Consider the following 27,534-nt stretch of genomic DNA (forward strand, 5'->3'; position numbering starts at 1 on the left):
GGAAAGAGGGTTGGGGAGGATGGGGGGGTACTGGAAAGAGGGTTGAGGGGAGGGGAGGTCCTGGAAAGAGGGTTGGGGGGCTGGGGGGGAGGTGGGGGTCCTGGAAAGAGGGTTGGGGGGCAGGGGGGGTACTGGAAAGACATTTGGGGGGGGGGGGGGTACTGGAAAGAGGGTTGGGGAGGATGGGGGGGTACTGGAAAGAGGGTTGAGGGGAGGGGGGGGTACTGGAAAGAGAGCTGGGGGGCAGGGGGGTCATGGAAAGAAGGCTGGGGAGAGGGGGGTCCTGGAAAGAGGGTTGGGGGGCAGGGGGGGTACTGGAAAGAGATTTGGGGGGAGGGAGGGGACTGGAAAGAGGGCTGGGGGGGAGCTTTGGGATTTGGAATCCAGCTCTAGGTCCCTTCTGAGCCTGTGGAGCTCTGTGATTTGGGGTGGGAGGTTGGGGGTGGGAGGTTTGGGATTTGGGAGGTGGGGATTTAAGGTGGGAGGTTTGGGATCGGAGATTTGAGATTTGGAGGAGGAGGTTTGGGATTTGGGGGTGGGAGATTTGGGATTTGTAGGTTGGAATCTGGATGGGAGCTTTGGGATTTGGGGGTGGGAGCTTTGGGGTGGGAGGTTTGGAATGTAGGGTGGAAGGTTTGGCATCAGGGTGAGAGGTTTGGAATTTGGGGGTAGGAGGTTTGGGATTTAGGGTAGGAGGTTGGGATTTGTATGGGAAGTTTTGGATTTGAAGTTAGGAAATGGGGGTAGAAAATGGGATTTGGGGGTACAAGGTTTGGGGTGGGAGGTTGGGATTTGGAGGTTGGAATTTGGATGGGAGCTTTGGGATTTGGGGTGGGAGGTTTTGGGATGGGAGGTTTGGGATTTGGGGGTGGGAGATTTGGGATTTGGAGGGTTGGAATTTGGGTGGGAGGTTTGGGATTTGGGGGTGGGAAATTTGGGATGGGAGCTTTGGGATTTAGGATAGGAGGTTTGGGATTTGGGAGTGGGAGATTCGGGATTTGAAGGTTGGAATTTGGGTGGGAGCTTTGGGGTTTGGGGTAGGAGGTTTGGGACTTGGAGGTTGGAATTTGGGTGGGAGCTTTGGGATTTGGGGTAGGAGGTTTTTGGGGTGGGAGGTTTGGTATTTGGGGTGGGAGGTTTGGGATTTGGGGTAGGAGGTTCTGGGTGGGAGCTTTGGGATTTGGAGTGGGAGCTTTGGGATTTGGGGGTGGGAGCTTTGGGATCTGGGGTCTGGACAGGATGAGGGTGAGGATCCCAGCCCCAGGCGGATCTGTGGGTCCGAGGTTGGTGCATCCCGAGGTGAGGGGGGACTCATGCAGAGGGGCGGTGAGCAGCAGGGGGGGATGGATGGAGGGATGGATGGATGGAGGGATGGATGGATGGATGGATGTAAGGAGGGATGGATGGAGGGATGGATGGATGGAGGGATGGATGGATGGATGGATGTAAGGAGGGATGGATGTAAGGAGGGATGGAGGGATGGAGGGATGGATGGATGGATGGGGGCCCCTTCCCACGAGCGGGCTGCCTTAAAAAAAAATCCACCCCCCCCTTTCCCCAAAATTCTGCTGCACCCCTTCTCCCCTCCCCAGCATCGAGAGCAGACGATACAAAATGCATAAAAGAGCAGCTCCCAGGAAAGGGCCCGGAGCTTCGGGAAGGGAAAAAGGGCCGGAGGGGTGAAGGCTGACGGGGTGAAGGCTGAGCCTCGGGTCCCCCCAGCCCACCCCCAAAAGGGACGAATGGGGACAAGGGGGCGCAGGCGGCGCAGGGTCTGATGGCTGCTGGCGGCGGATCCGTGGGGTAGAAAACAAAGCGAATCATCATCATCATCATACAAAAACCGAAAGAGAAGAAGAAGCCTCTGAACGCGTGGATGCGAGCAGGGTGGGCAGCTCCGGGCTCTGCTTATCTGTCGTTGAGTTGTGGGGAGTTGGTCCTTTCCTCCTCATCCTCCTTGTCGTCCTTCATCCCCTTCAGCCGCTGCCGGGCGAAGTCCTCGAACACGATGTCGTCGTCACTGGGGGAGAGGGGACAGAAAGGCACACGGACACGCAGGGAGAGGTTTTGTGGGGGCTTGGGTGCTCGGGGGGGGGAGGTGGGGGAGGCAGGGGGGTCCTAAAGCTCTGTTGGCAGCACTGGGGGGCAAAGCGTGACGGCTGTAAGAAGGGGGCAGCGGGTGGAGGGCTGTGAGTGGGAAAGGCCCCAAAGCAGCAGGGGAGGCAGCAAAGCCACCCCCAAATCTATGACAGCTCTAAGAGATCCCTGAAAAGCTCCCACTGCAGCTCCAAAGCTCCATGAAGCAACGACAAACCTCCCTGATCCTCCTCGTGCGGCACCAAAGCCACCCCATGACCACGTATTGCTGCACCAAGGTCTCCTACAGCTGCCCCAAATCTTCTCCCAAACCTCCCCCTGCAGCCCCAAAATCTACTCCAGTCCCAAAACAGCCCCCAAACCTCCCCCTGCAGCCACAAAGCCACCCCATAACCTCATATTGTTGCACTGAGATCTACTGCAGCCCCAGATCCTCCCCCAAACCTCCCCCTACAGTCACAAAGCCACCCCATGACCACGTATTGCTGCACCAAGGTCTCCTACTGCAGGCCCAAATCCTCCCCCAAACCTCCCCCTACAGCCACAAAGCCACCCCATAACCTCGTATTGCTGCACTGAGATCTCCTACTGCAGCCCCTCTCCTCCCCCAAACCAAACTGCAGCCCCAAAGCCACCCCACAACCTTGTACTGCTGCACTGGGATCTCCTACTGCAGCCCCAAATCCTCCCCCAAACCTCCCCCTGCAGCCCCAAAGCCACCCCATAACCTCATGTTGCTGCACCAAGGTCTCCTACTGCAGCCCCAAAACAACCCACAAACCTCCCCCTGTAGCCCCCAAATCTACCCCAGCCCCAAAACATCCCCCAAACCTCCCCCTGCAGCCACAAAGCCACCACATAACCTCATATTGCTGCACTGGGATCTCCTACAGCAGCCCCTCTCCTCCCCCAAACCAAACTGCTGCACCAAAGCCACCCCATAACCTCGTACTGCTGCACTGAGATCTCCTACAGCTGCCTCAAATCCTCCCCCAAACCTCCCCCTGTAGCCCCCAAATCTACCCCTGCAGCCCCAAAACATCCCCCAAACCTCCCCCTGCAGCCCCAAAGCAACCCCAAAACCTCCAACTGCAGCCCCAAAATCTACTCAAGCCCAAAACAGCCCCCAAATCTCCCCCTGCAGCCACAAAGCCACCCCATAACCTCACATTGCCGCACTGAGATCTCCTACTGCAGCCCAAATCCTCCCCCAGACCTCCAACTGCAGCCCCAAAGCCACCCCATAACCTCGTATTGCTGCACTTGGATCTCCTACAGCAGCCCAAATCCTCCCCCAAACCTCCCCTGTAGCCCCAAAGCCACCCCATAACCACGTATTGCTGCACTGAGATCTCCTATTGCAGCCCCAGATCCTCCCCCAAACTTCCCCTTGCAGCCCCAAAATCTACTCCAGCCCCAAATCCTCCCCCAGACCTCCAACTGCAGCCCCAAAGCCACCCCATAACCTCGTATTGCTGCACCAAGGTCTCCTACTGCAGCCCCATAACAAACCCCCAAACCTCCCCTTGCAGCCCCAAAGCCACCCCATAACCTCATGTTGCTGCACCAAGGTCTCCTACTGCAGCCCAAATCCTCCCCCAAACCTCCAACTGCAGCCCCAAAATCTACCCCAGCCCCAAAACAGCTCCCAAACCTCCCCCTGCAGCCCCAAAGCCCCCCCAAAACCTTGTGTTGCTGCACCAGGGTCTCTTATTGCAGCCCCATAACATCCCCTAAACCTCTCCCTGCAGCCCCAAAGCCACCCCATAACCTCATATTGCTGCACCAAGGTCTCCTACTGCAGCCCCAAAACAACCCCCAAACCTCCCCCTGTAGCCCCCAAATCTACCCCAGTCCCAAAACATCCCCCAAATCTCCCCCTGCAGCCCCAAAGCCACCACATAACCTCACATTGCTGCACTGGGATCTCCTACAGCAGCCCCTCTCCTCCCCCAAACCAAACTGCTGCACCAAAGCCACCCCATAATCTCGTACTGCTGCACTGGGATCTCCCACAGCTGCCCCAAATCCTCCCCCAAACCTCCCCCTGCAGCCCCAAAGCAACCCCAAAACCTCCAACTGCAGCCCCAAAATCTACTCCAGTCCCATAACAACCCCCAAACCTCCCCCTGCAGCCCCAAAGCCACCCCATAACTACGCATTGTGGCACCAGGGTCTCTTATTGCAGCCCCATAACATCCCCTAAACCTCTCCCTGCAGCCCCAAAGCCACCCCATAACCTCATATTGCTGCACCAAGGTCTCCTACTGCAGCCCCAAAACAACCCCCCAAACCTCTCCCTGCAGCCACAAAGCCACCCCATAATCTCACACTGCTGCACTGGGATCTCCTACAGCTGCCCCAAATCGTCCCCCAAACCAAACTGCCGCACCAAAGCCACCCCATAATCTCGTATTGCTGCACTGGGATCTCCTACAGCTGCCCCAAATCCTCTCCCAAACCTCCCCCTGCAGCCCCAAAGCAACCCCAAAACCTCCAACTGCAGCCCCAAAATCTACTCAAGCCCAAAACAGCCCCCAAACCTCCCCCTGCAGCCACAAAGCCACCCCATAACCTCACATTGCCGCACTGAGATCTCCTACTGCAGCCCAAATCCTCCCCCAAACCAAACTGCTGCACCAAAGCCACCCCATAATCTCGTACTGCTGCACTGGGATCTCCTACAGCTGCCCCAAATCCTCCCCCAAACCTCCCCTGTAGCCCCAAAGCCACCCCATAACCACGTATTGCTGCACTGAGATCTCCTATTGCAGCCCCAGATCCTCCCCCAAACTTCCCCTTGCAGCCCCAAAATCTACTCCAGCCCCAAATCCTCCCCCAGACCTCCAACTGCAGCCCCAAAGCCACCCCATAACCTCATGTTGCTGCATCAAGGTCTCCTACTGCACCCCAAATCCTCCCCCAAACCTCCAACTGCAGCCCCAAAATCTACTCCAGTCCCGTAACAACCCCCAAACCTCCCCCTGCAGCCCCAAATCCTTCCCCCAAACCCACACTGCTGCACCAAAGCTCCCCCAAATCTCCTCCTTTCCCCTCCCCTCTTCTCTCCCTCCCCTAGGGTCTCCCATTGCAGCCCAGGTGGGGGCCTTCACCCCAACGGTGCAACACAGGCACCCATGGGACACCGTGGGGACACCGTGGGGACAGCATGGGGACAGCATGGGGGCAGCATGGGGGCAGCATGGGGACAGCATGGGGGCAGCATGGGGACGCACCACGACACGGGGACGGGTGCTTCCTTACTGCGCTTCTCCTGTCACGCAAAAGCCACGCAGGGGGGTGGGAATCGGGGTGGGGGGAAGAGAACAGAGAAAGGAGCAGCGTGCATTAGGGTCAGCATGCGGGGGTTGGGGCAGCACGCAGCCAGGCCAAGCGGCGTGGGATGGAGGTGCACCCCCACGAGGACCCCAAGGAGATTTGGGGGGGGTGGGGGCTCTTACTTTGTGTCAAGCTCTATCAGGTTTGTATCTATGGGAGCTTCGTTCTCTGGAACTGAACAGAAGGAATGAAGGCAGCGGGTTAGCTTTTCCATCCCCTGGATTGCAAATGAGAGATGGGGGGGGGGGGGTTGGGGAGGAAAGAGGGGGGTCGTGCTGTGAGATCCCCATTGCAGCCATGGGGGGAACGCTCACCGTCCCGGTGCGCCGGCTCCTCTCGGGGTTTGGGGTGCATCAGGGTGAAGGGCAGCTCCACCGCCACGTCGCTGCAAAGAGAAGAGCCATGGTGGGACCCCCCACCCCCAGCCCAGGAGCACCAGGAAGGGGATCAGTGTGGCAAAGCTGCTTACAAGAAGCTGGGGCCGAAATCCCTGGGGTGGGGCTGTGGGGCACGCTGCAGGTGGGACAGCAGGGGTTGTGGAGCACTGTGTGCACCCCACGCACTGCCTCCCTTCCCCCCCCCCCAAAAAAAAACCACCCATCATACGTGGGTAAATGTGGGACCCCCAGCATCACCTGCAGCAAAGCCAGAATCGGTGCCCAGAAGTGGGGGGGCAGATCCGAATGTTGGGGGGGCAAAGGGGACTGAGGGGACAGGGCAGCAAAGCGTGGGGACAGCAGGAGTTACCTGGAGGCAAGGTCTCCCAGCAGGCTGCAGAAGGGCGAAGGAGGTGAGAAATTAATTAATGAGGCATTGAACTCAATCGTATGAGCCCACCCTCCCAGCAAGCATGGGACAGATGGGGACAAGGGGACCATGGGAGAGCTGTCCCCAACCCCAACTCCTTCCCAATCCCATCCCCATCCCCATTCCCACCCCAATGCCATTCTTAGTCCATCCCAATGCCATCCCCACCCCCATGCCAACCTCATTCCATCCCAATGCCGTTCGCATCCCACCCTAATCCCATCCCTATCCCAACCCCAATCCTATCTCTACCCCATCCCCACCCCAATGCCAACCCCATCCCAATGCATCCCTATCCCACCCCAATGCCAATGCCAACCCCATTCCATCCCAATGCCATCCACATCCCACCCCAGCGCCATCCCCATCCCATCCCAATTCCATCCCCATCCCCATTCCACCCCATCCCATCCCAATTCCATCCCATCCCATCCCCATCCCAATTCCACCCCATCCCATCCCAATGCCATCCCCATCCTCTCCAAACCATCACCATCCCAACTCCATCCCCATCCAAACCATCTTCATTCCAATCCCATCCCCACCCCAATGCCAACCCCATTCCATCCCAATGCCATTCACATCCCACCCTAATCCCATCCCTATCCCATCCCAATGCCATGCCCAGCCCAGTTCCAACCCCATTCCCATCCCAATGCCAATGCCAACCTCATTCCATCCCAATTCTATCCACATTCCACCCCAGCACCATCCCCATCCCATCGCAATGCCATCCCCATCCCCTCCAAACCATCACCATCCCAACTCCATCCCCATCCAAACCATCTTCATTCCAATCCCATCCCCACCCCAATGCCAACCCCATCCCAATGCATCCCTATCCCACCCCAATGCCAATGCCAACCCCATTCCATCCCAATGCCATTCAAATCCCACCCTAATCCCATCCCTTTCCCATCCCAACCCCATTCCCATCCCAATTCCAATGCCAACCCCATTCCATCCCAATGCTATCCACATCCCACCCCAGCGCCATCCCTATCCCATCCCAATGCCATCCCCATGCCGACCCCATTCCATCCCAATGCCGTTCGCATCCCACCCCAATCCCATCTCTACCCCATCCCCACCCCAATGGCAATGCCAACCCCATCCCATCCCAATGCCATCCCAATGGCAATGCCAACCCCATCCCATCCCAATGCCATCCCAATGGCAATGCCAACCCCATCCCATCCCAATGCCATCCCCATCCCAATTCCATCCCATCCCATCCCATCCCCATTCCAATTCCATCCCATCCCATCCCAATTCCATCCCCATCCCAATTCCATCCCCATTCCAATTCCATCCCATCCCATCCCAATTCCATCCCATCCCATCCCATCCCCATTCCAATTCCATCCCATCCCATCCCAATTCCATCCCCATCCCAATTCCATCCCATCCCATCCAAACCATCTTCATTCCAGTCCCATCCCCATCCCAATTCCATCCCATCCCAATCCCATCCCCATCCCACCCCAATCCCATCCCCATCCCAATTTCACCCCATCCCACCCCAATTCCACCCCATCCCATCTCAATCCCATCCCCATCCCAATTCCACCCCATCCCACCCCAACCCCATCCCCATCCCGTCTCCAGTGCTGCTGGAATCCCAAAGGAACGTCCCATCCCACGGGGACAAACCAAGGCTGATCCCAAGCTCAATGCAAAGCAAAAAGGGGCTGCAGCCCCCCCCGAGAGCTGCCCCCCACTCACCCTCCTCGCGACACCACCAGCTTCACCTTCACCTTGTAGGACACGATGATGCCCAGGATCTCCTTGTTGGCTCCATCTCTCAGCCTGCACAGGACAGGGATGAGCGTGGACCCCCACAGTCGTCACCCAGGGGTGACAGTAGGGTGGGAGGGGGACACAAGGGGTGGCTCACAGCGTGCTGGAGGCCAGGTTGGTGTCCTCATGCTTCAGCTTGCCATCCAGGGCCAGCCCCCGTTTCTCCCGGTTGTTGGCAAGGAAAGGGGTCAGGGTGTAGACTTTGCAGAACGTTGAGCTCGGAGCCACCATGTCACTGGGGACAAGAGTGGGTGTCATCCAGTGGGGACCCCAAGCACCCCATGGGGGTGGCAGGGTTAGGGTTAGGGTCCAGTTAGGGACCCCAAGCCTGGTCACTCACTCGGCGTCCTCCACTGCCACGGGACACTTGTACTGGGCCGTGTTGAAGAGGCAGATGTCGGCATATTGGCGCACTGGGGGAAAGATGGGGAGTTGGGGGGGGGGTTGGGGGGGGTCAGGGAGGGGACCCCAAGGGGATGGGGATTGGCTGGGGAGGGGGAGGGCGGTCCCCATCCTCACCTGAGATTTTGATCTTCTTCACTGTCTTGTTGGTGTTGTTGGTGACGTGGACGTTGACGCTGATGGGCTCCCCGTGGTAGTAGATCTGTGGGGAGGAGGCGTGCGGAGCTGCAGGGTTGGAAGGGACCTCTGGAGGTCACCCAGGCCAACCCCCCCCCCCCACCTAAAGCAGGTTGCTTCAAGGAGGCTTCAAGGTTCCTTTGATCACCGGTCAACCATTGGCCAATCAGGACACCGTCGGCCTTCTTGGCCACAACAACACATTGCTGGTTCAGTGGTCAGCCTGTGGTCAACCGCTGACCAAACGCTGACCAACCGGGACACCATGGGCCTTCTGGGCCACCAGGATGCACTGCTGCCTCACGGTCACCCTACAGGCCAACCATTGGCCAACCAGGACATCCTAGGCCTTCTGAGCCACCAGGAAGCACTACTGCTTCATGGCCAACCATTGGCCAACCACGACATCCTAGGCCTTCTTGGCCGCCAGGATGCACTGCTGCCTCATGGCCAACCATTGGTCAACCAGGACATCCTAGGCCTTCTGGGCCACCAGGACCCAGTGCTGCTTCATGGCCAACCATTGGCCAACCAGGGTCCCACTGCTCCTCTTGGCCACCAGGACACAGTGCTGCCTCACGGCCAACCATTGGCCAACCAGGACATCCTAGGCCTTCCTGGCCACCAGGATGCACTACTGCTTCACGGCCAACCATTGGCCAACCAGGACATCCTAGGCCTTCCTGGCCACCAGGACGCACTGCTGCTTCACGGCCAACCATTGGCCAACCAGGACATCCTAGGCCTTCCTGGCCACCAGGATGCACTACTGCTTCATGGCCAACCATTGGCCAACCAGGACATCCTAGGCCTTCCTGGCCACCAGGATGCACTACTGCTTCATGGCCAACCATTGGCCAACCAGGACATCCTAGGCCTTCCTGGCCACCAGGATGCACTACTGCTTCATGGCCAACCATTGGCCAACCAGGGTCCCATTGCTCCTCTTGGCCACCAGGATACAGTGCTGCCTCATGGCCAACCATTGGCCAACCAGGACACCATCGGCCTTCCTGGCTACCAGGACGCAGTGCTGCCTCACGGTCACCCTACAGGCCAACCGTTGGCCATCAGGACCCCCAGGTCCTTGTCTGCAGAGTTTCCTCCCCAGCTCAGCTCAGCCCCCATCCCCACCTCCTTGTCCAAAGATGCCTCCAGGTGCAGCGGTTTGTCTGACATGAGGAATTGCCTGGTGGTCTCAGCCATGGGCTGGGGGCCAGGGCGCTCCGGGGCGTACTGCACTTTGCGGATGACCAAGCGAACAGAGTTCCTGTGGGGACAATGAGGGGACCGTCTGCAGCTCTGCCCCACAGCTCTGCCCCACAGCTCTGCCCTCTTTTTTGATGTGTTTTCAGTCAAACACTTCTTTTCTCTTCGTCTCAGCTTGGTGAGGCCCCAGGGAAGGGCTGGTCCCGTTCCACCCCAAGAGACATTTCCATCCCTACCTCACTCTAAAGAACATCTCCATCCCTCCCCAACTTGGAGGATATCTCCATCCCAGTTCACCCAAAAGGCCATCTCCATCCCAACCCTACCCTACAGCACATCACCAACCCCGTCCCCTCTGAGAGCAGTTCTCCATCTCAGTCCCATTCTGGAGGACGTCTCCATCCCACCTCCATCCTAAAACAAAACCTTCATCCCTCCCCATCCCACAGGATGCCTCCATCCCAGTCCCACCCTCAAGAACATATCAGTCTTTTCCCATCCTGGACAACATCTCCTTTCCTTTCCTGTCCTGAAGAATATCTCCACCTCTTCCCACTCTGGAGAACATTTGCTTCCCTCTCCCATCCTGGAGGACTTCACCGTCTCAATCCCACCCTAAAGAACACCGTTATCCTGTCCCATCCCATAGGACACCTCTGCTCCATTCCCATCCTAAGAGACACCTCCAGCTCTGTTCCACCCTAAAGGACATCACCAACCATCCGGGAGGATCCCACCATCCCAGCCCCGCTCCAGAGGACATCTCCAGCCCTGTCCCATCCGGGAGGACGTTCCCATTCCATTCCAAATCTGGAGGACATCTCCATCCCAGTCCCACCCCAAAGGAAATCTCCATCCCAACCCCATCCTACAGCCCATCACCAACCCCGTCCCATCCCAGAGAACATCTCCATCCCAGTCCCATCCCAAAGGACCCCTCAATCCCAACCCCACCCTACAGCCCATCACCAACCCGTCCCATCCCAGAGAACATCTCCATCCCAGTCCCATCCCAAAGGACTCCTCAATCCCAGCCCCATCCTACAGCACATCACCAACCCTGTCCCATCCTGAAGAATATCTCCATCCCAGTCCCACCCTAAAGGACACCTCAATCCCAACCCCACCCTACAGCACATCACCAACCCTGTCCCATCCCAGAGAACACCTCCATCCCAACCCTACCCTAAAGGACATCACCAACCCCGTCCCATCCTGAAGAACATCTCCATCCCAGTCCCATCCCAAAGGACACTTCAATCCCAACCCCACCCTACAGCCCATCACCAACCCCATCCCATCCCAGAGAACATCTCCATCCCAACCCCACCCCAAAAGACATCCCCACCCCTTTCCCGCCCCACAGGACACCTCCACCCTCTCCCCATCCCAGGCCACCTCTCCCTTTACCTCTTATGGATTTTCTCCTCCAGGTTCTCCGCGCAGAAAGCTTTGACCTCATAGTCCACACCGCAGGCCTGGACAGTGGTGAGGGACGTGGAAGAGGGGGGCAGATCAACCCCTCCACCCCCAAAACCCCACAAGGGACCCATCGGGTTCCCCATCGCATCACCAGGAGGGACACAGCGGGGCGACACGAGGACGCGGCGCCGCTCCTTACCTTCCCTGTGTCTTCGGGGCCGGGTTGCAGCGTGACGGAGCAGGGCAGGTTGGGGGGGATCTGCAGCACAAAATAGGGTCAGGAGTGGAGACCCCAACCCCAACCCCAACCCCAACCCCAAAGCCCCTCCCCAGGGGAAGTGACAGGCCCCCGGGATGGGGACCCATCGGATGCCGCCTGCTCCTTTTAGGCCACGGCTCAGCACCGTAGGCCCCAGGGGGTGCTGCACTGCACTAATGCACTTTTTGGGGGGATTTTAGGGTTTTTTTGGCTTTAATGGGGGGTTTTAGGGTTTTTTTTGGCTTTAATCCGGGGGATTTGGAAGAATTAAGGCTGTTTGGCCTGCTAAGATCCCGCTGAGCCCGTGGGGTTTAGTGGGCAGCTCACAGCTTGAGAATGTCACCGGGTGCCCTGGGGTGCCCCTCACTGGGGGGGGTGGGCTTTGCCCCTCAATTTCTGCCCAACGCCCCCCCCCCACCCCTTTGCAGCGCTTCTGCACAGCGATGGAAATTTCCTCCAGCTCCTCCACAGCTCCCAGATCGTGCTGGAACAAACGCAGCCAATTATCACAGCAATTAAAGCGTGGAGAGGAAGGAGGGGCTGCCCCCATGGTGGCTCAGGCACAGCAGGGTTCTGCCCAAGGCTCCAGAGCATCCCGTGCCTCAGTTTCCCCACTGGATTCACTGATCCCGCAGCAGCGCAGCTCCACCCCACACCTCCAGCACCTCCCTGCCCCAAAAGATGGAAGGAATCCCCAAAAGCCCTGCGCAACCTGCAGTGCCAGGGGCGATGCTGCATCCCTAGACCCCAAAAAGGACAGAGCCAAGGGGGGCTGCTGAACCCCAATGTGGTGCTGAACCCAAAAGAGATGAACCCCCCACGTGGGACTGTACCCAAAGTGATGCTGTGCCCCAAAAGCGGTGCTGCACCCCAAAGCGATGCTGCACCCAAGGTGATGCTGAGCCCCAAAGCAGTGCTGAACTCAAAGTGATGCTGAACCTCTGAGTTGAACCCCAATGTGATGCTGAACCCCAATGTGATGCTGAACCCCACAGTGATGCTGCATCCCAAAGCAATGCTGCCCCCCAAAATGGAACTGCAACCAAAGTGATGCTGAACCCCCATAAGGTTCTGCACCCCAAGTGATGCTGCACCCCAAAGCAGTGCTGAACTCAAAGGGATGCTGAACCTCTAACAGGAACTGAACCCCAATGTGATGCTGAACCCCACAATGATGCTGCATCCCAAAGCAATGCTGCACCCCAAAATGGAACTGCAACCAAAGTGATGCTGAACCCCAAGGTGATGCTGGTGATGCTGAACCCTAAGAGATGCTGAACCCCCATAAGGTACTGAACCCCAAGTGATGCTGTTAAACTGAAGGTGATTTGTATGAACCCCACCGTGATGCTGCAACCCAAAGCAGTGCTGCACCCCGAAATGGAACTGCAACCAAAGTGATGCTGAACCCTAAGAGATGCTGATAAACTGAAGGTGATGCTGAGCCCCAAAGTGATTGGTATGAACCCCAAGTGATGCTGCACCCCAAAGCAGTGCTGAACTCAAAGTCATGCTGAACCCCCACGTGGTGCTGCACCCCAACGTGGTGCTGCACCCCAAAGCAGTGCTGAACTCAAGGTGATGCTGAACCTCTAAGAGGTACTGGACCCCAATGTGATGCTGAACCCCACAGTGATGCGGCGTCCCAAAGCAATGCTGCACCCCAAAATGGAACTGCAACCAAAGTGATGCTGAAGCCCAAAGTGATTGGTATGAACCCCAAGTGATGCTGCACCCCAAAGCAGTGCTGAACTCAAAGTGATGCTGAACCCCAACGTGGTGCTGAACCCCAAAAGCGATGCTGCACCCAAGGTGATGCTGAACCCCAATGTGATGCTGAACCCCACAGTGATGCTGCATCCCAAAGCAATGCTGCACCCCAAAATGGAACTACAACCAAAGTGATGCTGAACCCCAAGGTGATGCTGCACCCAAGTGATGCTGCACCCCAAAGCAGTGCTGAACTCAAGGTGATGCTGAACCCCAAAGCAACTGGAACTGAACCCCACCGTGACGCTGAACCCAGAGATGACGATCCCCCACGTGGTGCCGTACCAAAGCGATGCAGCACCCAAGGCACAGCTGAACCCCAACGACGACGCTGCACCCCCAGAACTGCTGACCCGCAGCGATGCTGCACCCCGACTGACGCTGCGCCCCAACGTGGTGCTGCAGTGCCCCAAAGCAGCGCCGAACTCAAAGTGATGCTGAACACCCACGTGGTTCTGCACCCCAAGGGATGCTGCACCCCAAAGCAGTGCTGAACTCAAGGTGATGCTGAACCTCTAAGAGGTACTGAACCCCAATGTGATGCTGAACCCCAATGTGATGCTGAACCCCACAGTGATGCGGCGTCCCAAAGCAATGCTGCACCCCAAAATGGAACTGCAACCAAAGTGATGCTGAACCCCCACATGGTTCTGCATCCCAAGTGATGCTGAGCCACAAAGCAGTGCCAAACTCAAAGTCATGCTGACACCCTCACGTGGTGCTGCACCCCAAAGCGATGCTGCACCCAAGGTGATGCTGAGCCCCAAAGCAGTGCTGAACTCAAAGTGATGCTGAATCTCTAAGAGGTGCTGGACCCCAATGTGATGCTGAACCCCACATTGATGCTGCATCCCAAAGCAACGCTGCACCCCAAAATGGAACTGCAACCAAAGTGATGCTGACCCCAAGGTGATGCTGAACCCTCAGAGATGCTGAACCCTAAGAGGTGCTGAACCCCCATAAGGTACTGCACCCCAAGTGATGCTGATAAACTGAAGGTGATGCTGAGCCCCAAAGTGATTGGTATGAACCCCACCGTGATGTTGCACCCCAAAGCAGTGCCAAACTCAAAGTGATGCTGAACCCCCACGTGGTGCTGCACCCCAAAAGCGATGCTGCACCCAAGGTGATGCTGAACCCCAATGTGATGCTGGACCCCAATGTGATGCTGAACCCCACAGTGATGCTGCATCCCAAAGCAATGCTGCACCCCAAACCAAAATGGAACTACAACCAAAGTGATGCTGAACCCCAAGGTGATGCTGCACCCAAGTGATGCTGCACCCCAAGTGATGCTGCACCCCAAAGCAGTGCTGAACTCAAGGTGATGCTGAACCCCAAAGCAGTGCTGAACTCAAGGTGATGCTGAACCCCAAAGCGACTGGAACTGAACCCCACCGTGACGCTGAACCCAGAGATGCCGATCCCCCACGTGGTGCCGTACCAAAGCGATGCAGCACCCAAGGCACAGCTGAACCCCAACGACGACGCTGCAGCCAAGGCGACGCTGCACCCCCAGAACTGCTGCACCCCGACTGACGCTGCGCCCCAACACGATGCTGCATCCCAAAGCAGCGCCAGCCCCCCACGCTGCCCACCTCGAAGGTGAAGGGGTAGGCGTGCTCGCCCAGCTTCTTGATGAGGCGCTCCTGCAGGCGGGTGAGGGGCTTCCTGTCCTCGGGCACGGGGGGGAAGGCCTGAGCGTTGGCCACAAACAGGTCCTTGCGGAACGTCAGGCCCAGCACGTCCAGGTCCTCGCGGCCGTAACGGAAGGCGCACGTCAGCGTCACGAAGACTGCAGGCATAGAAGGGGTGAGGTGACAACGTGGCACGGTGACAACGTGGCACGGTGACACGGAGGTGTGGTGCTATCGTGGTGTTGTGGTATCAGCATGGTGGTACGATGGCATGGGGGCACTGTGGAGTACCGGCATCACGGCGCTGTGGTGACGTGGTATGGTGGCATCGTGGCACTGTGGTGACATGGGATGGTGGCATCATGGCACTGTGGCACCATGACACAGCAGTGACGTGATATGGTGGCATCGTGACATGGTGGTGATGTGGTATGGTGGCTTCATGGCACTGTGGCACCATGGCATGATGGCACCATGACACGGTGGTGACGTGGTATGGTGGCATCATGACATGGTGGCATCGTGGCACTGCAGTGACGTGGTATGGTGGCATCGTGACATGGTGGTGACGTGGTATGGTGGCTTCATGGCACTGTGGCACCATGACACGGTGGTGACATGACATGGTGGCATCGTGGCACTGTGGTGACAAGGTATGGTGACATCATGAAATGGTGGCATCATGGCACTGTGGTGACGTGGTATGGTGGCATCATGACATGGTGGCATTGTGGCACTGTGGTGACATGATATGGTGGCATCATGGCACTGTGGTGATGTGGTATGGTGGCATCGTGACATGGTGGCATCGTGACATGGTGGCATCGTGGCACTGTGGTGACATGATATGGTGGCATCATGGCACAGTGGTGACAAGGTATGGTGGCACCACGACACGGTGGCATTCCAGCAGTGTGGCAACACGATATGACAGCACCCTGGCACGACGGCACAGTGGCACAACGGTACGGTGGCATCACAGCACTGAGGCACCACGGCCCGGTGGCACAGTGGCACTGTGACACAAGAACACAGTGGCACGGTGGCAAGGCACCTGTCGTGGCACAGTGTCACTTTGGCATGGCACCGTGACACTGCGATACCACGGCATGGCGACACAGGGGCACGGTGACACTGTGGCACGGTGGCTCCGTGGTGTGGTGGCATCACGGCTCGTCCCAACCCCACCAGGAGCAGCAGAGGGGGCACCGGGAACAGGTGGTGGCACCCAGGACGTGCTGTGACAGTTGGGGACAGGTGGCATTGCCCCACGTGGCAGCGGGATGGGGACACAAGCTTGGGCACCCAGAAACCCTCAGCCAAGGGCCCAGCAAAGCCCCGGGTGCCACCTCCATGTCCCCAACCTTGGGGACATCGTGATGGGGCCGTTACCTTTCCTTTCCTTCAGGTACTCAGGATCAACCAGCACCACTCCGTCTGTAAGGGAAGAGCAGAGCCAGCAGGTTGGGGACATGGCACCAGGGTTGGGGACATGGCACCAGGGTTGGGGACATGGCACAGAGGTTGGGGACATGGCACAGAGGTTGGGGACAAGCCACAGGGGCTGGAGACATTGCATGAGGGTTGAGGACGCAGCACAGAGTTGGGGACGTGGCAAAGGGTTGAGGACAAGGCATAGGATTGGGGACATGCCACTGGTGCTGGGAACGTGGCACCAGAGTTGGGGACACAATGTGGGGGTCGGGGGACGTGGCACTGGGGTTGGGGACACAGCACAGGAGTTGGGGACATGACATGAGGGCTGGGGACATGGCACAGAGGTTGGGGACAAGCCACAGGGGCTGGGGACACTGCATGGGGGTTGAGGACACAGCATGGGGCTGGGGACGTGGCACTGGAGTTGGGGACACAATATGGGGTTGGGGACAAAGCACAGGAGTTGGGGACATGGCATAAGGGTTGGGGACATGGCACCAAGGCTGGGGACACAGCACAGGGACTGGGGACACGGCAAAGGGTTGGGGACAGGATATGAGGGTTGGGGACACAGCCCAGAGGTTGGGGACATGGCATAGGGTTGGGGACATGGCACTGGGGTTGGGGACATAGCACAGAGGTTGGAGACACAACACAGGGCTGGGGACACACTACGGGGTTGGGGACACAGCACAGGAGCTGGGCACGTGACACTGGGGTTGGGGACCTGGCACTGGGGTTGGGGACAGGACACGAGGGTTGGGGACACAATATGGGGTTGGGGACACAGCATAGGGTTGGGGACACAATATGGGGTTGGGGACAGGACATGGGGTTGGGGACACAGCACTGGGATTGGGGACAGGACACGAGGGTTGGGGATACAGCATGGGGTTGGGGACACAACATGGGGTTGGGGACAGGACATGAGGGTTGGGGACACAGCATGGGGTTGGGGACACAATACAGGGTTGGGGACACAGCATGGGGTTGGGGACAGGACATGAGGGTTGGGGACACAGCATAGGGTTGGGGACACAATACAGGGTTGGGGACACAGCATAGGGTTGGGGACACAATATGGGGTTGGGGACACAGCACTGGGATTGGGGACAGGACATGAGGGTTGGGGACACAGTATGGGGTAGGGGACACAATATGGGGTTGGGGACAGAACACGAGGGTTGGGGACATCACATGGGGTTGGGGACACAGCACTGTGCTGGGCCACCTTTCCCCCCCCCCTCAAAGGCCTCAGCCACCCAAAACGACGCCCATGCCCTTGGCGTCCCCTCTGTCCCCACTCACCCACGGGATCCACCACGTCGATGTGGTCCACAAAGTCCCTCTTGCCCAGGTACACCGTGAGCTACGGGGACAGCGTGGGGTCAATGGGACACCGTGTGTGTCCCCAACCCAGCAGAGCTCCCCTCCCCCCCCCCCCCCCCCCCCCGGCCCTCCCCACCGCTCACCTTCCCGTTGGGACTCGCTTTCTTGAACACCCTGCAACGAAAAGCGAAAGGGGGCAGCAGGTTATGGGGTGCAAGGGGGCGGCCTGTGCCTCAGCTTCCCTGCAGGGCTGAGCGGTGCCAGGCAAAGGCCCTGCTGTGCAAGGAGCTGTGCAAGGTGCTGTGCAAGGAGGTGTGCAAGGAGATGTGCAAGGAGGTGTGCAGGGAGCTGTGCAAGGTGCTGTGCAAGGGGCTGTGCAAAGGTCAGGCTGTGCAAGGAGCTGTGCAAGGAGGTGTGCAAGGTGCTGTGCAAGGAGCTGTGCAAAGTGCTGTGCAAGGAGCTGTGCAAAGTGCTGTGCAAGGTAATGTGCAAGGAGCTGTGCAAAGGCCCTGCTGTGCAAAAAGCTGGTGCTGTGCAAAGGCCCTGTTGTGCAAGGCGCTGTGCAAAGGCCCTGCTGCGCAAGGAGCTGGTGCTGTGCAAAGTTGCTGTGCACGGAACTGGTGCTGTGAAGGTGCTGTGCAAGGAGCTGGTGCTGTGCAAAGGCCTGGCTGTGCCAAGAGTTGGTGCTGTGCAAAGGCCCTGCTGTGCAAGGTGCTGGTGCTGTGCAAAGGCCTGGCTGTGCAAGAGGCTGTGCAAAGGTCAGGCTGTGCAAGAGGCTGTGCAAAGGTCAGGCTCTGCAAAGGCCTGGCTGTGCAAGAGGCTGTGCAAAGGTCAGGCTGTGCAAGGTGCTGTGCAAATGCCCTGCTGTGCAAAGAGTTGGTGCTGTGCAAAGACCTGGATGTGCAAGGAGCTGTGCAAGGTGCTGTGCAAAGGTCTGGCTGTGCAAGGAGTTGTGCAAGGTGCCGTGCAAATGCCCTGCTGTGCAAGGAGCTGTGCAAGGAGCTGTGCAAATGCCCTGCTGTGCAAGGAGCTGTGCAAGGAGCTGTGCAAATGCCCTGCTGTGCAAGGAGCTGTGCAAGGTGCCGTGCAAATGCCCTGCTGTGCAAGGAGCTGTGCAAGGAGCTAGGTGCCGTGCAAAGGCCTGGTTGTGCAAGGTGCCGGCACTGTGCAAAGGCCCCGCTATGCAAGAGGTTGTGCAAGGTGCCAGGGTTGTGCAAGGTTCTCTGCAAAGCGCTGGGTGCTGTGCACGGAGCAATGCGAGGTCCTGTGCAAGGTGCAAGATGCAACACGAAGGCCCAGCTGTGCAAGATGTCGAGTGAGGTGTCAGGGTTGTGCAAGGTGTTCTGCAAAGCTGTGCAAGGCGCCGTGCAAGGTGCAAGCTCTTGTGCAAAAGCTCCGCTGCGCAAGAGATTGTGTGAGATGCCAGAGCTGTGCACCGTGCTCTGCAAAGTGCTGAGGGCCGTGCAAGGTGCCATGCAAAGCGCGGGCTGTCGTGCAAAAGCTCTGCTGTGCAAGATGTGTGAGGTGCAGTGAGGTGCTCTGCAAGGTGCTGAGTGATGTGCAGAGGCTTGCAGCTGTGCAAGGTGCCGTGCAAAGGCTCTACTGTGCAAGGAGCTGTGCAAGGAGCTGTGCAGGGAGCTGTGCAGGGAGCTGTGCAAGGAGCTGTGCAGGGAGCTGTGCAGGGAGATGTGCAGGGAGCTGTGCAAGGAGCTGTGCAGGGAGATGTGCAGGGAGCTGTGCAAGGGGCTGTGCAAGGAGATGTGCAGGGAGCTGTGCAAGGTGCTGTGCAGGGAGCTGTGCAGGGAGCTGTGCATGGTGCAAAGCTTCCAGCACCCTCAGCACCCTGCAGGTTCTGCTCTGCCTCCAAGGGACATGGGGATATGGGGATATGGGGACATGAAGATATGGGGATATGGGGATATGGGGACATGGGGACATGGGGATATGGGGACATGGGGACATGGGGATATGGGGATATGGGGTTCTGCTCGACCCACACCTCCCTGGGTGCTTTGGGAATGGGGTCCCTGTGTCCCTGCATACCTGTGTCCCTATATCTCAATGTCCCTGTGTCCCCACGTGCCCTTACACCAGCATCCCCATGTCCCTATAACCCTATATCCCCATAATCCTATATCCCATGTCCCCATATCCCCATGACCCTATAACCCTATATCCCCATGTCCCCATATCCCCACAATCCTATATCTCATGTCCCCATGTCCCCATATCCCCATGACCCCATATCCCCATGTCCCTATACCCCCATGTCCCCATATTCCCATATCCCTATAGCCTCATGTCCCCATATACCCATATCCCCATGTCCCTATATCCCCATATCCCTATACCCCCATTTTCCCAATGTCCCCATATCCCCATGTCCCCATATCCCCATGTCCCTATATCCCCATGTCCCCATATCCCTATAGCCTCATGTCCCTATAGCCTCATGTCCCCATATCCCCATATCCCCATGTCCCCATATCCCCATGTCCCCATATCCCCATATCCCCATTTTCCCAATGTCCCCATATCCCCATATCCCCATGTCCCCATATCCCCATATCCCCATGTCCCCATGTCCCCATGTCCCCATGTCCCCATGTCCCCATGTCCCCATATCCCCATATCCCCATGTCCCCATGTCCCCATGTCCCCATATCCCCATGTCCCCATGTCCCCATGTCCCCATATCCCCATGTCCCCATATCCCCATATCCCCATGTCCCCATATCCCCATGTCCCCATATCCCCATATCCCCATTTTCCCAATGTCCCCATATCCCCATATCCCCATGTCCCCATATCCCCATATCCCCATGTCCCCATGTCCCCATATCCCCATGTCCCCATGTCCCCATGTCCCCATATCCCCATATCCCCATGTCCCCATGTCCCCATGTCCCCATGTCCCCATATCCCCATGTCCCCATGTCCCCATGTCCCCATATCCCCATGTCCCCATATCCCCATATCCCCATGTCCCCATATCCCCATATCCCCATATCCCCATATCCCCATGTCCCCATATCCCCATATCCCCATATCCCCATATCCCCATATCCCCATGTCCCCATGTCCCTATACCCCCATGTCCCCCTGTTCCCATGTCCCTATACCCCCATGTCCCTATACCCCCCGTCCCCCTGTCCCCCCGTCCCCGTGCCACAGCAGCGTGGTTTGGAAGTTCCTTGGGGACCGATGGTGCTGCGGTGCTGACAGCAACGGGGGAACGTGGAGCTCGTTACCAACCGACACTAACGAACTAACGCTAATGAAGCTGTGTGATGCAATGGGGCCGGGCAGGAAGAGAGCGCTGTGGGGCTGCCAAGGAATAGGGCTGGGTTGGGAGGGGGGGCAGGAACCCCACAGCCCCAACCTATGGGTGCAGAACCCCACAGAGCCACCCTATGGGTGCAGAACCCCATCCTACGGGTGAAGGAACCCCAAGAACCCCACACTGTGAGTGCAGAACCCCACAGCCCCACCCTATGGGTGCAGAGCCCCATGCTATGGGTGCAGGAACCCCAAGAATCCCATACTATGAGAGCAGAACCCCACAGCTCCACCCTATGGGTACAGAACCCCACCCTATGGGGGCAGGAACCCCAAAAACCCCATACTATGGGAACAGAACCCCAAAGCCCCACCCCATGGGTGCAGGAGCCCCAAGAACCCCATGCTATGGGTACAGAACCCCACACTACAGGTGCAGAACCCCACAGCCCCACTCTATGGGTGCAAAACCCCCTGCTATGGGTGCAGGAACCCCAAAAACCCCACACTGTGAGTGCAGAACCCCACAGCACCACCCTATGGGTGCAGAACCCCATACTGTGGGTGCAGGAACCCCAAGAATCCCATACTATGAGAGCAGAACCCCACAGCTCCAACCTATGGGTGCAGGATCCCATGCTATGGGTGGAACCCCACAGCCCCACCCCTATGGGTGCAGGAACCTCAAGAACTCCACACTATGGGCACAGAACCTCACAGCCCCATCCTATGGGTACAGAACCCCACAGTATGGGTGCAGAACCCCACAGCCCTACCCTATAATTACAGAATCCCATGCTATGGGTGCAGGAACCCCAAGAACCCCACACTATGGGTGCAGAACCCCACAGCCCTACTCTATGGGTACAGGACCCCACACTATGGGTGCAGAACCCCACAGCCCCCCCTATGGGTGCAGAACCCCCATGCTATGGGTGCAGGAACCCCAAGAATCCCATACTATGAGAGCAGAACCCCACAGCACCACCCTATGGGTGCGGAACCCCCAAAACCCCACACTGTGAGTGCAGAACCCCACAGCACCACCCTATGGGTGCGGAACCCCCAAAACCCCACACTGTGAGTGCAGAACCCCACAGCACCACCCTATGGGTGCAGAACCCCACAACCCCACCTCTATGGGTGCAGGAACCCCAAGAACCCCACACTATGGGTACAGAACCCCACAGCCCCATCCCTATGGGTGCAGGAACCCCAAGAACCCCACACTATGTCTTCAGAACCCCACAGCTCCACCCTATGGGTACAGGACCTCACACTATGGGTGCAGAACCCCACAGCCCCCCACTCTATGGGTGCAAAACCCCATGCTATGGGGACAGGAACCCCAAAAACCCCACACTGTGAGTGCAGAACCCCATACTGTGGGTGCAGAGCCCCATGCTGTGGGTGCAGGAACCCCAAGAACACCATACTATGGGAACAGAACCCCACAGCCCCCCCCTATGGGTACAGAACCCCACACTATGGGGGCAGGAACCCCAAAAACCCCACACTATGGGAACAGAACCCCACAGCACCACCCTATGGGTGCAGGACCCCATGCTATGGGGGCAGGAACCCCAAGAACCCCATACTATGGGAACAGAACCCCAAAGCCTCACCCTATGGGTGCAGGACCCCATCCTATGGCTGGAACCCCACAACCCCACCCCTATGGGTGCAGGAACCCCAAGAACCCCACACTATGAGTGCAGAACCCCACAGACCCACACCACGGGTGCATCCCCACCCCACACAGCACAACCGGGGCACACGGGGCCACCCCACAGCCCCGACCCCAGTGCAGCGGGGGACGTCCTTTGTGGGGCCGCCCCACATGGTGCAGAACCCCATCCTATGGGTGGAACCCCACAGCCCCATCCTATGGGTGCAGCAACCCCAAGAACCCCACACAATGTCTTCAGAACCCCACTGCTCCACCCTATGGGTACAGAACCCCACCCTATGGGGGCAGGAACCCCAAAAACCCCATACTATGGGAACAGAACCCCACACTACAGGTGCAGAACCCCACAGCCCCACTCTATGGGTGCAAAACCCCAGGCTATGGGTGCAGGAACCCCAAAAACCCCACACTGTGAGTGCAGAACCCCACAGCACCACCCTATGGGTGCAGAACCCCACACTGTGGGTGCAGAACCCCATACTGTGGGTGCAGGAACCCCAAGAACCCCATACTATGGGAACAGAACCCCACAGCTCCACCCTATGGGTACAGAACCCCACACTATGGGGGCAGGAACCCCAAAAACCCCACACTATGGGGGCAGAACCCCACAGCACCACCCTATGGGTGCAGGACCCCATGCTATGGGGGCAGGAACCCCAAGAACCCCATACTATGGGAACAGAACCCCAAAGCCTCACCCTATGGGTGCAGGACCCCATCCTATGGGTGGAACCCCACAACCCCACCCCTATGGGTGCAGGAACCCCAAGAACCCCACACTATGAGTGCAGAACCCCACAGACCCACACCACGGGTGCATCCCCACCCCACACAGCACAACCGGGGCACACGGGGCCACCCCACAGCCCCCACCCCAGTGCAGCGGGGGACGTCCTTTGTGGGGCCGCCCCACATGGTGCAGAACCCCATCCTATGGGTGGAACCCCACAGCCCCATCCTATGGGTGCAGCAACCCCAAGAACCCCACACAATGTCTTCAGAACCCCACAGCTCCACCCTATGGGTACAGAACCCCACCCTATGGGGGCAGGAACCCCAAAAACCCCATACTATGGGAACAGAACCCCACACTACAGGTGCAGAACCCCACAGCCCCACTCTATGGGTGCAAAACCCCAGGCTATGGGTGCAGGAACCCCAAAAACCCCACACTGTGAGTGCAGAACCCCACAGCACCACCCTATAGGTGCAGAACCCCATGCTATGGGGGCAGGAACCCCAAGAACCCCACACTATGGGGGCAGGAACCCCAAGAACCCCATACTATGGGAACAGAACCCCAAAGCCTCACCCTATGGGTGCAGGACCCCATCCTATGGGTGGAACCCCACAGCCCCACCCTATGGGTGCAGCAACCCCAAGAACCCCACACAATGTCTTCAGAACCCCACTGCTCCACCCTATGGGTACAGAACCCCACCCTATGGGGGCAGGAACCCCAAAAACCCCACACTTTGAGTGCAGAACCCCACAGCACCACCCTATGGGTGCAGAACCCCACACTGTGGGTGCAGGAACCCCAAGAACCCCATACTATGGGAACAGAACCACACAGCTCCACCCTATGGGTACAGAACCCCACACTATGGGGGCAGGAACCCCAAAAACCCCACACTATGGGGGCAGAACCCCACAGCACCACCCTATGGGTGCAGGACCTCATGCTATGGGGGCAGGAACCCCAAGAACCCCACACTATGGGTGCAGGAACCCCAAGAACCCCACACTATGAGTGCAGAACCCCACAGCCCCACACCACGGGTGCATCCCCACCCCACACAGCACAACCGGGGCACACGGGGCCACCCCACAGCCCCGACCCCAGTGCAGCGGGGGACGTCCTTTGTGGGGCCGCCCCACATGGTGCAGAACCCCATCCTATGGGTGGAACCCCACAGCCCCACCCTATGGGTGCAGCAACCCCAAGAACCCCACACAATGTCTTCAGAACCCCACAGCTCCACCCTATGGGTACAGAACCCCACCCTATGGGGGCAGGAACCCCAAAAACCCCACACTTTGAGTGCAGAACCCCACAGCACCACCCTATGGGTGCAGAACCCCACACTATGGGAGAACACCACCCTATGGGTGCAGGACCCCATGCTATGGGGGCAGGAACCCCAAGAACCCCATACTATGGGAACAGAACCCCAAAGCCCCACCCTATGGGTACAGAACCCCACCCTATGGGGGCAGGAACCCCAAAAACCCCACACTATGGGTGCAGAACCCCACAGCACCACCCTATGGGTGCAGAACCCCACACTATGGGGGCAGGAACCCCAAGAACCCCATACTATGGGAACAGAACCCCAAAGCCTCACCCTATGGGTGCAGGACCCCATCCTATGGCTGGAACCCCACAACCCCACCCCTATGGGTGCAGGAACCCCAAGAACTCCATGCTATGGGTGCAGAACCCCACAGCCCCACACCACGGGTGCATCCCCACCCCACACAGCACAACCGGGGCACACGGGGCCACCCCACAGCCCCGACCCCAGTGCAGCGGGGGCCGTCCTTTATGGGGCCGCCCCACACCCCGCTTCCCCACCTCCCCCCCCCTCTCAACGCACAGGGAGAGCAGAGGAAGCTCCGACCTTCCCCGCCCCCCCCCCCCGCGCCCTTCCTGGTGCTGACAGCTGCAGGAAGCAGCCGCAGCCCCACACATTTCCCCTATGGGGCCGCAAAGTGTCCGGCCCTAAAAACATCACCGTCGCGTTTACAGCTCCCGTCCCCAACGCGTCCCCGCTGCGTCCCCGTATCCCTGCCCCCCCCACACGTCCCTGTGTCTCTGCCCCACGTCCCTGTCCCCACATTCCTACCCCTGTCCCCAGCTTCCTGTCCCCACTGTGTCCCCACGGCCCTGTCCCCCCCGTCCCCATCCCCGATGTGGCCCTATATCCCTATCCCCCGTCCCTAATGTGTCCCCATGACTCTCCGCATCCCGATGTCCCTGTCCCCAATCCACCTCAATGTCCCCGTCCCCATGTCCCTGTCCCCAGCGTGTCCCCATGTCCCCCTGTCCTCAATGTGTCCCACTGTCCCCAATGTATTCTCATGTCCCTGTCCCCATATCCCCCTGTCCCCAGTGTGTTCCCATGTCCCCCTGTCCCCATATCTCCCTGTCCCCATGTCCCTGTCCCCAATGTGCCCCCATGTCCCCCTGTCCCCAATGTGTCCCCATGTCCCTGTCCCCAATGTATTCTCATGTCCCCCTGTCCCCAAGTCCCTGTCCCCAATGTGCCCCCATGTCCCTGTCCCCATATCCCCCTGTCCCCATATCTCCCTGTACCCCTGTCCCTGTCCCCACTGTGTCCCCACGGCCCTGTCCCCCCGTCCCCATCCCCGATGTGGCCCTATATCCCTATCCCCCGTCCCTAATGTGTCCCCATGACTCTCCGCATCCCGATGTCCCTGTCCCCAATCCACCCCAATGTGTCCCCATGTCCCTGTCCCCAATGTGTCCCCATGTCCCCATCCCCATATCCCCCTGTCCCCAGTGTGTTCCCGTGTCCCCCTGTCCCCCCGTCCCCAATGTGTCCCCTTGTCCCCAATGTGTCCCCATGTCCTCCTGTCCCCATGTCCCTGTCCCCAATGTATTCTCATGTCCCCCTGTCCCCAAGTCCCTGTCCCCAATGTGTCCCCATGTCCCCCTGTCCCCAATGTGTCCCCCTGTCCCCAATGTGTCCCCATGTCCCTGTCCCCAATGTATTCTCATGTCCTCCTGTCCCCAAGTCCCTGTCCCCATATCCCCCTGTCCCCAGTGTGTCCCCATGTCCCCCTGTCCTCAATGTGTCCCACTGTCCCCAATGTATTCTCATGTCCCCCTGTCCCCACGTCCCCATCCCCATATCCCCCTGTCCCCAGTGTGTTCCCATGTCCCCCTGTCCCCATATCTCCCTGTCCCCATGTCCCTGTCCCTAATGTGCCCCCATGTCCCCCGTGTGTCCCCATGTCCCCATCCCCAATGTATTCTCATGTCCCCCTGTCCCCATGTCCCTGTCCCCCTATCCCTGTCCCCAATGTGCCCCCATGTCCCCCTGTCCCCATATCTCCCTTTCCCCAATGTGTCCCCATGTCCCCGTCCCCAATGTATTCTCATGTCCCCCTGTCCCCCTTGTCCCCATCCCCCGTCCCCCTATCCCTCTGTCCCTGTCCCCCATGTATCCCCATGTCCCATCACTATCCTCACGTCCCCCATGGCGTCCCCACCCCTACGTCCCCCTGTCCCCATATCCCCACCCCCTGTCCCTGTCCCTGCCCTCCTGTCCCTGTCCTCACGGTGTCCCCATGTCCCCCATCCCCCTGGCCGCCTCCCCTTTGCTACAGTGCTGCTGACAGATCCGGGCTGTGAGATCCGCAGTTCTGCAGTTTGTTCTGCAAACAAAGTCCAGGAAGGCGGCGTCTCCCTGTGGGGTGGCGGCCAGGGCCACTGCCTCCTATAACCCAACTTCCCCTATAACCCACCTCCCCCTATAACCCACCTCCCTGCCCTATAACCCACCTCCCCCTATAACCCACCTCCCTGCCCTATAACCCACCTCCCCCTATAACCCACCTCCCCCTATAACCCACCTCCCTGCCCTATAACCCACCTCCCCCTATAACCCACCTCTCCCCCTATAACCCACCTCTCCCCCTATAACCCACCTCCCCCCTATAACCCATCTCTCCCTATAACCCACCTCCCTGCCCTATAGCCCAACTCCCCCCTATAAAAAACCCACCTCCCCCCCTATAACCCACCTCCCCCCTATAACCCACCTCCCCCCTATAACCCACCTCCCTGCCGTGGTTTTGGGGACCACACAATGCATTTTGGAAGACCTCAGCAGGCTGGGGGCTCACCC

The 27,534-nt window shown here is 58.7% G+C and overlaps 1 protein-coding gene across 2 annotated transcripts; it reads right to left on the reverse strand.

Annotated features, from left to right (window-relative positions):
• Nucleotides 1-1,908: 1,908 nt before the first annotated feature.
• Nucleotides 1,909-26,985, reverse strand: ARRB1 (arrestin beta 1; the record flags this gene model as incomplete). 2 transcript variants are annotated; one of them, XM_079549541.1, is made up of 16 exons in its annotated part: nt 1,909-2,020; nt 5,559-5,610; nt 5,751-5,821; nt 6,184-6,207; nt 7,969-8,052; nt 8,141-8,278; nt 8,384-8,456; nt 8,563-8,647; nt 9,757-9,892; nt 11,242-11,309; nt 11,453-11,512; nt 14,881-15,077; nt 16,312-16,356; nt 17,665-17,725; nt 17,829-17,859; nt 26,966-26,985. In XM_079549541.1, 16 exons carry the CDS (start codon nt 26,983-26,985, stop codon nt 1,909-1,911), a joined length of 1,257 nt encoding a protein of 418 aa, XP_079405667.1. The 2 variants fall into 2 exon arrangements, with proteins under 2 accessions (XP_079405667.1, XP_079405668.1); XM_079549542.1 differs by lacking the exon at nt 6,184-6,207.
• Between the last annotated feature and the right edge of the window lie 549 nt (nt 26,986-27,534).

This window comes from Tetrao urogallus, assembly GCF_951394365.1.
Source record: "Tetrao urogallus genome assembly, chromosome: 1".
NCBI classification, from domain to species: Eukaryota; Metazoa; Chordata; class Aves; order Galliformes; family Phasianidae; genus Tetrao; species Tetrao urogallus.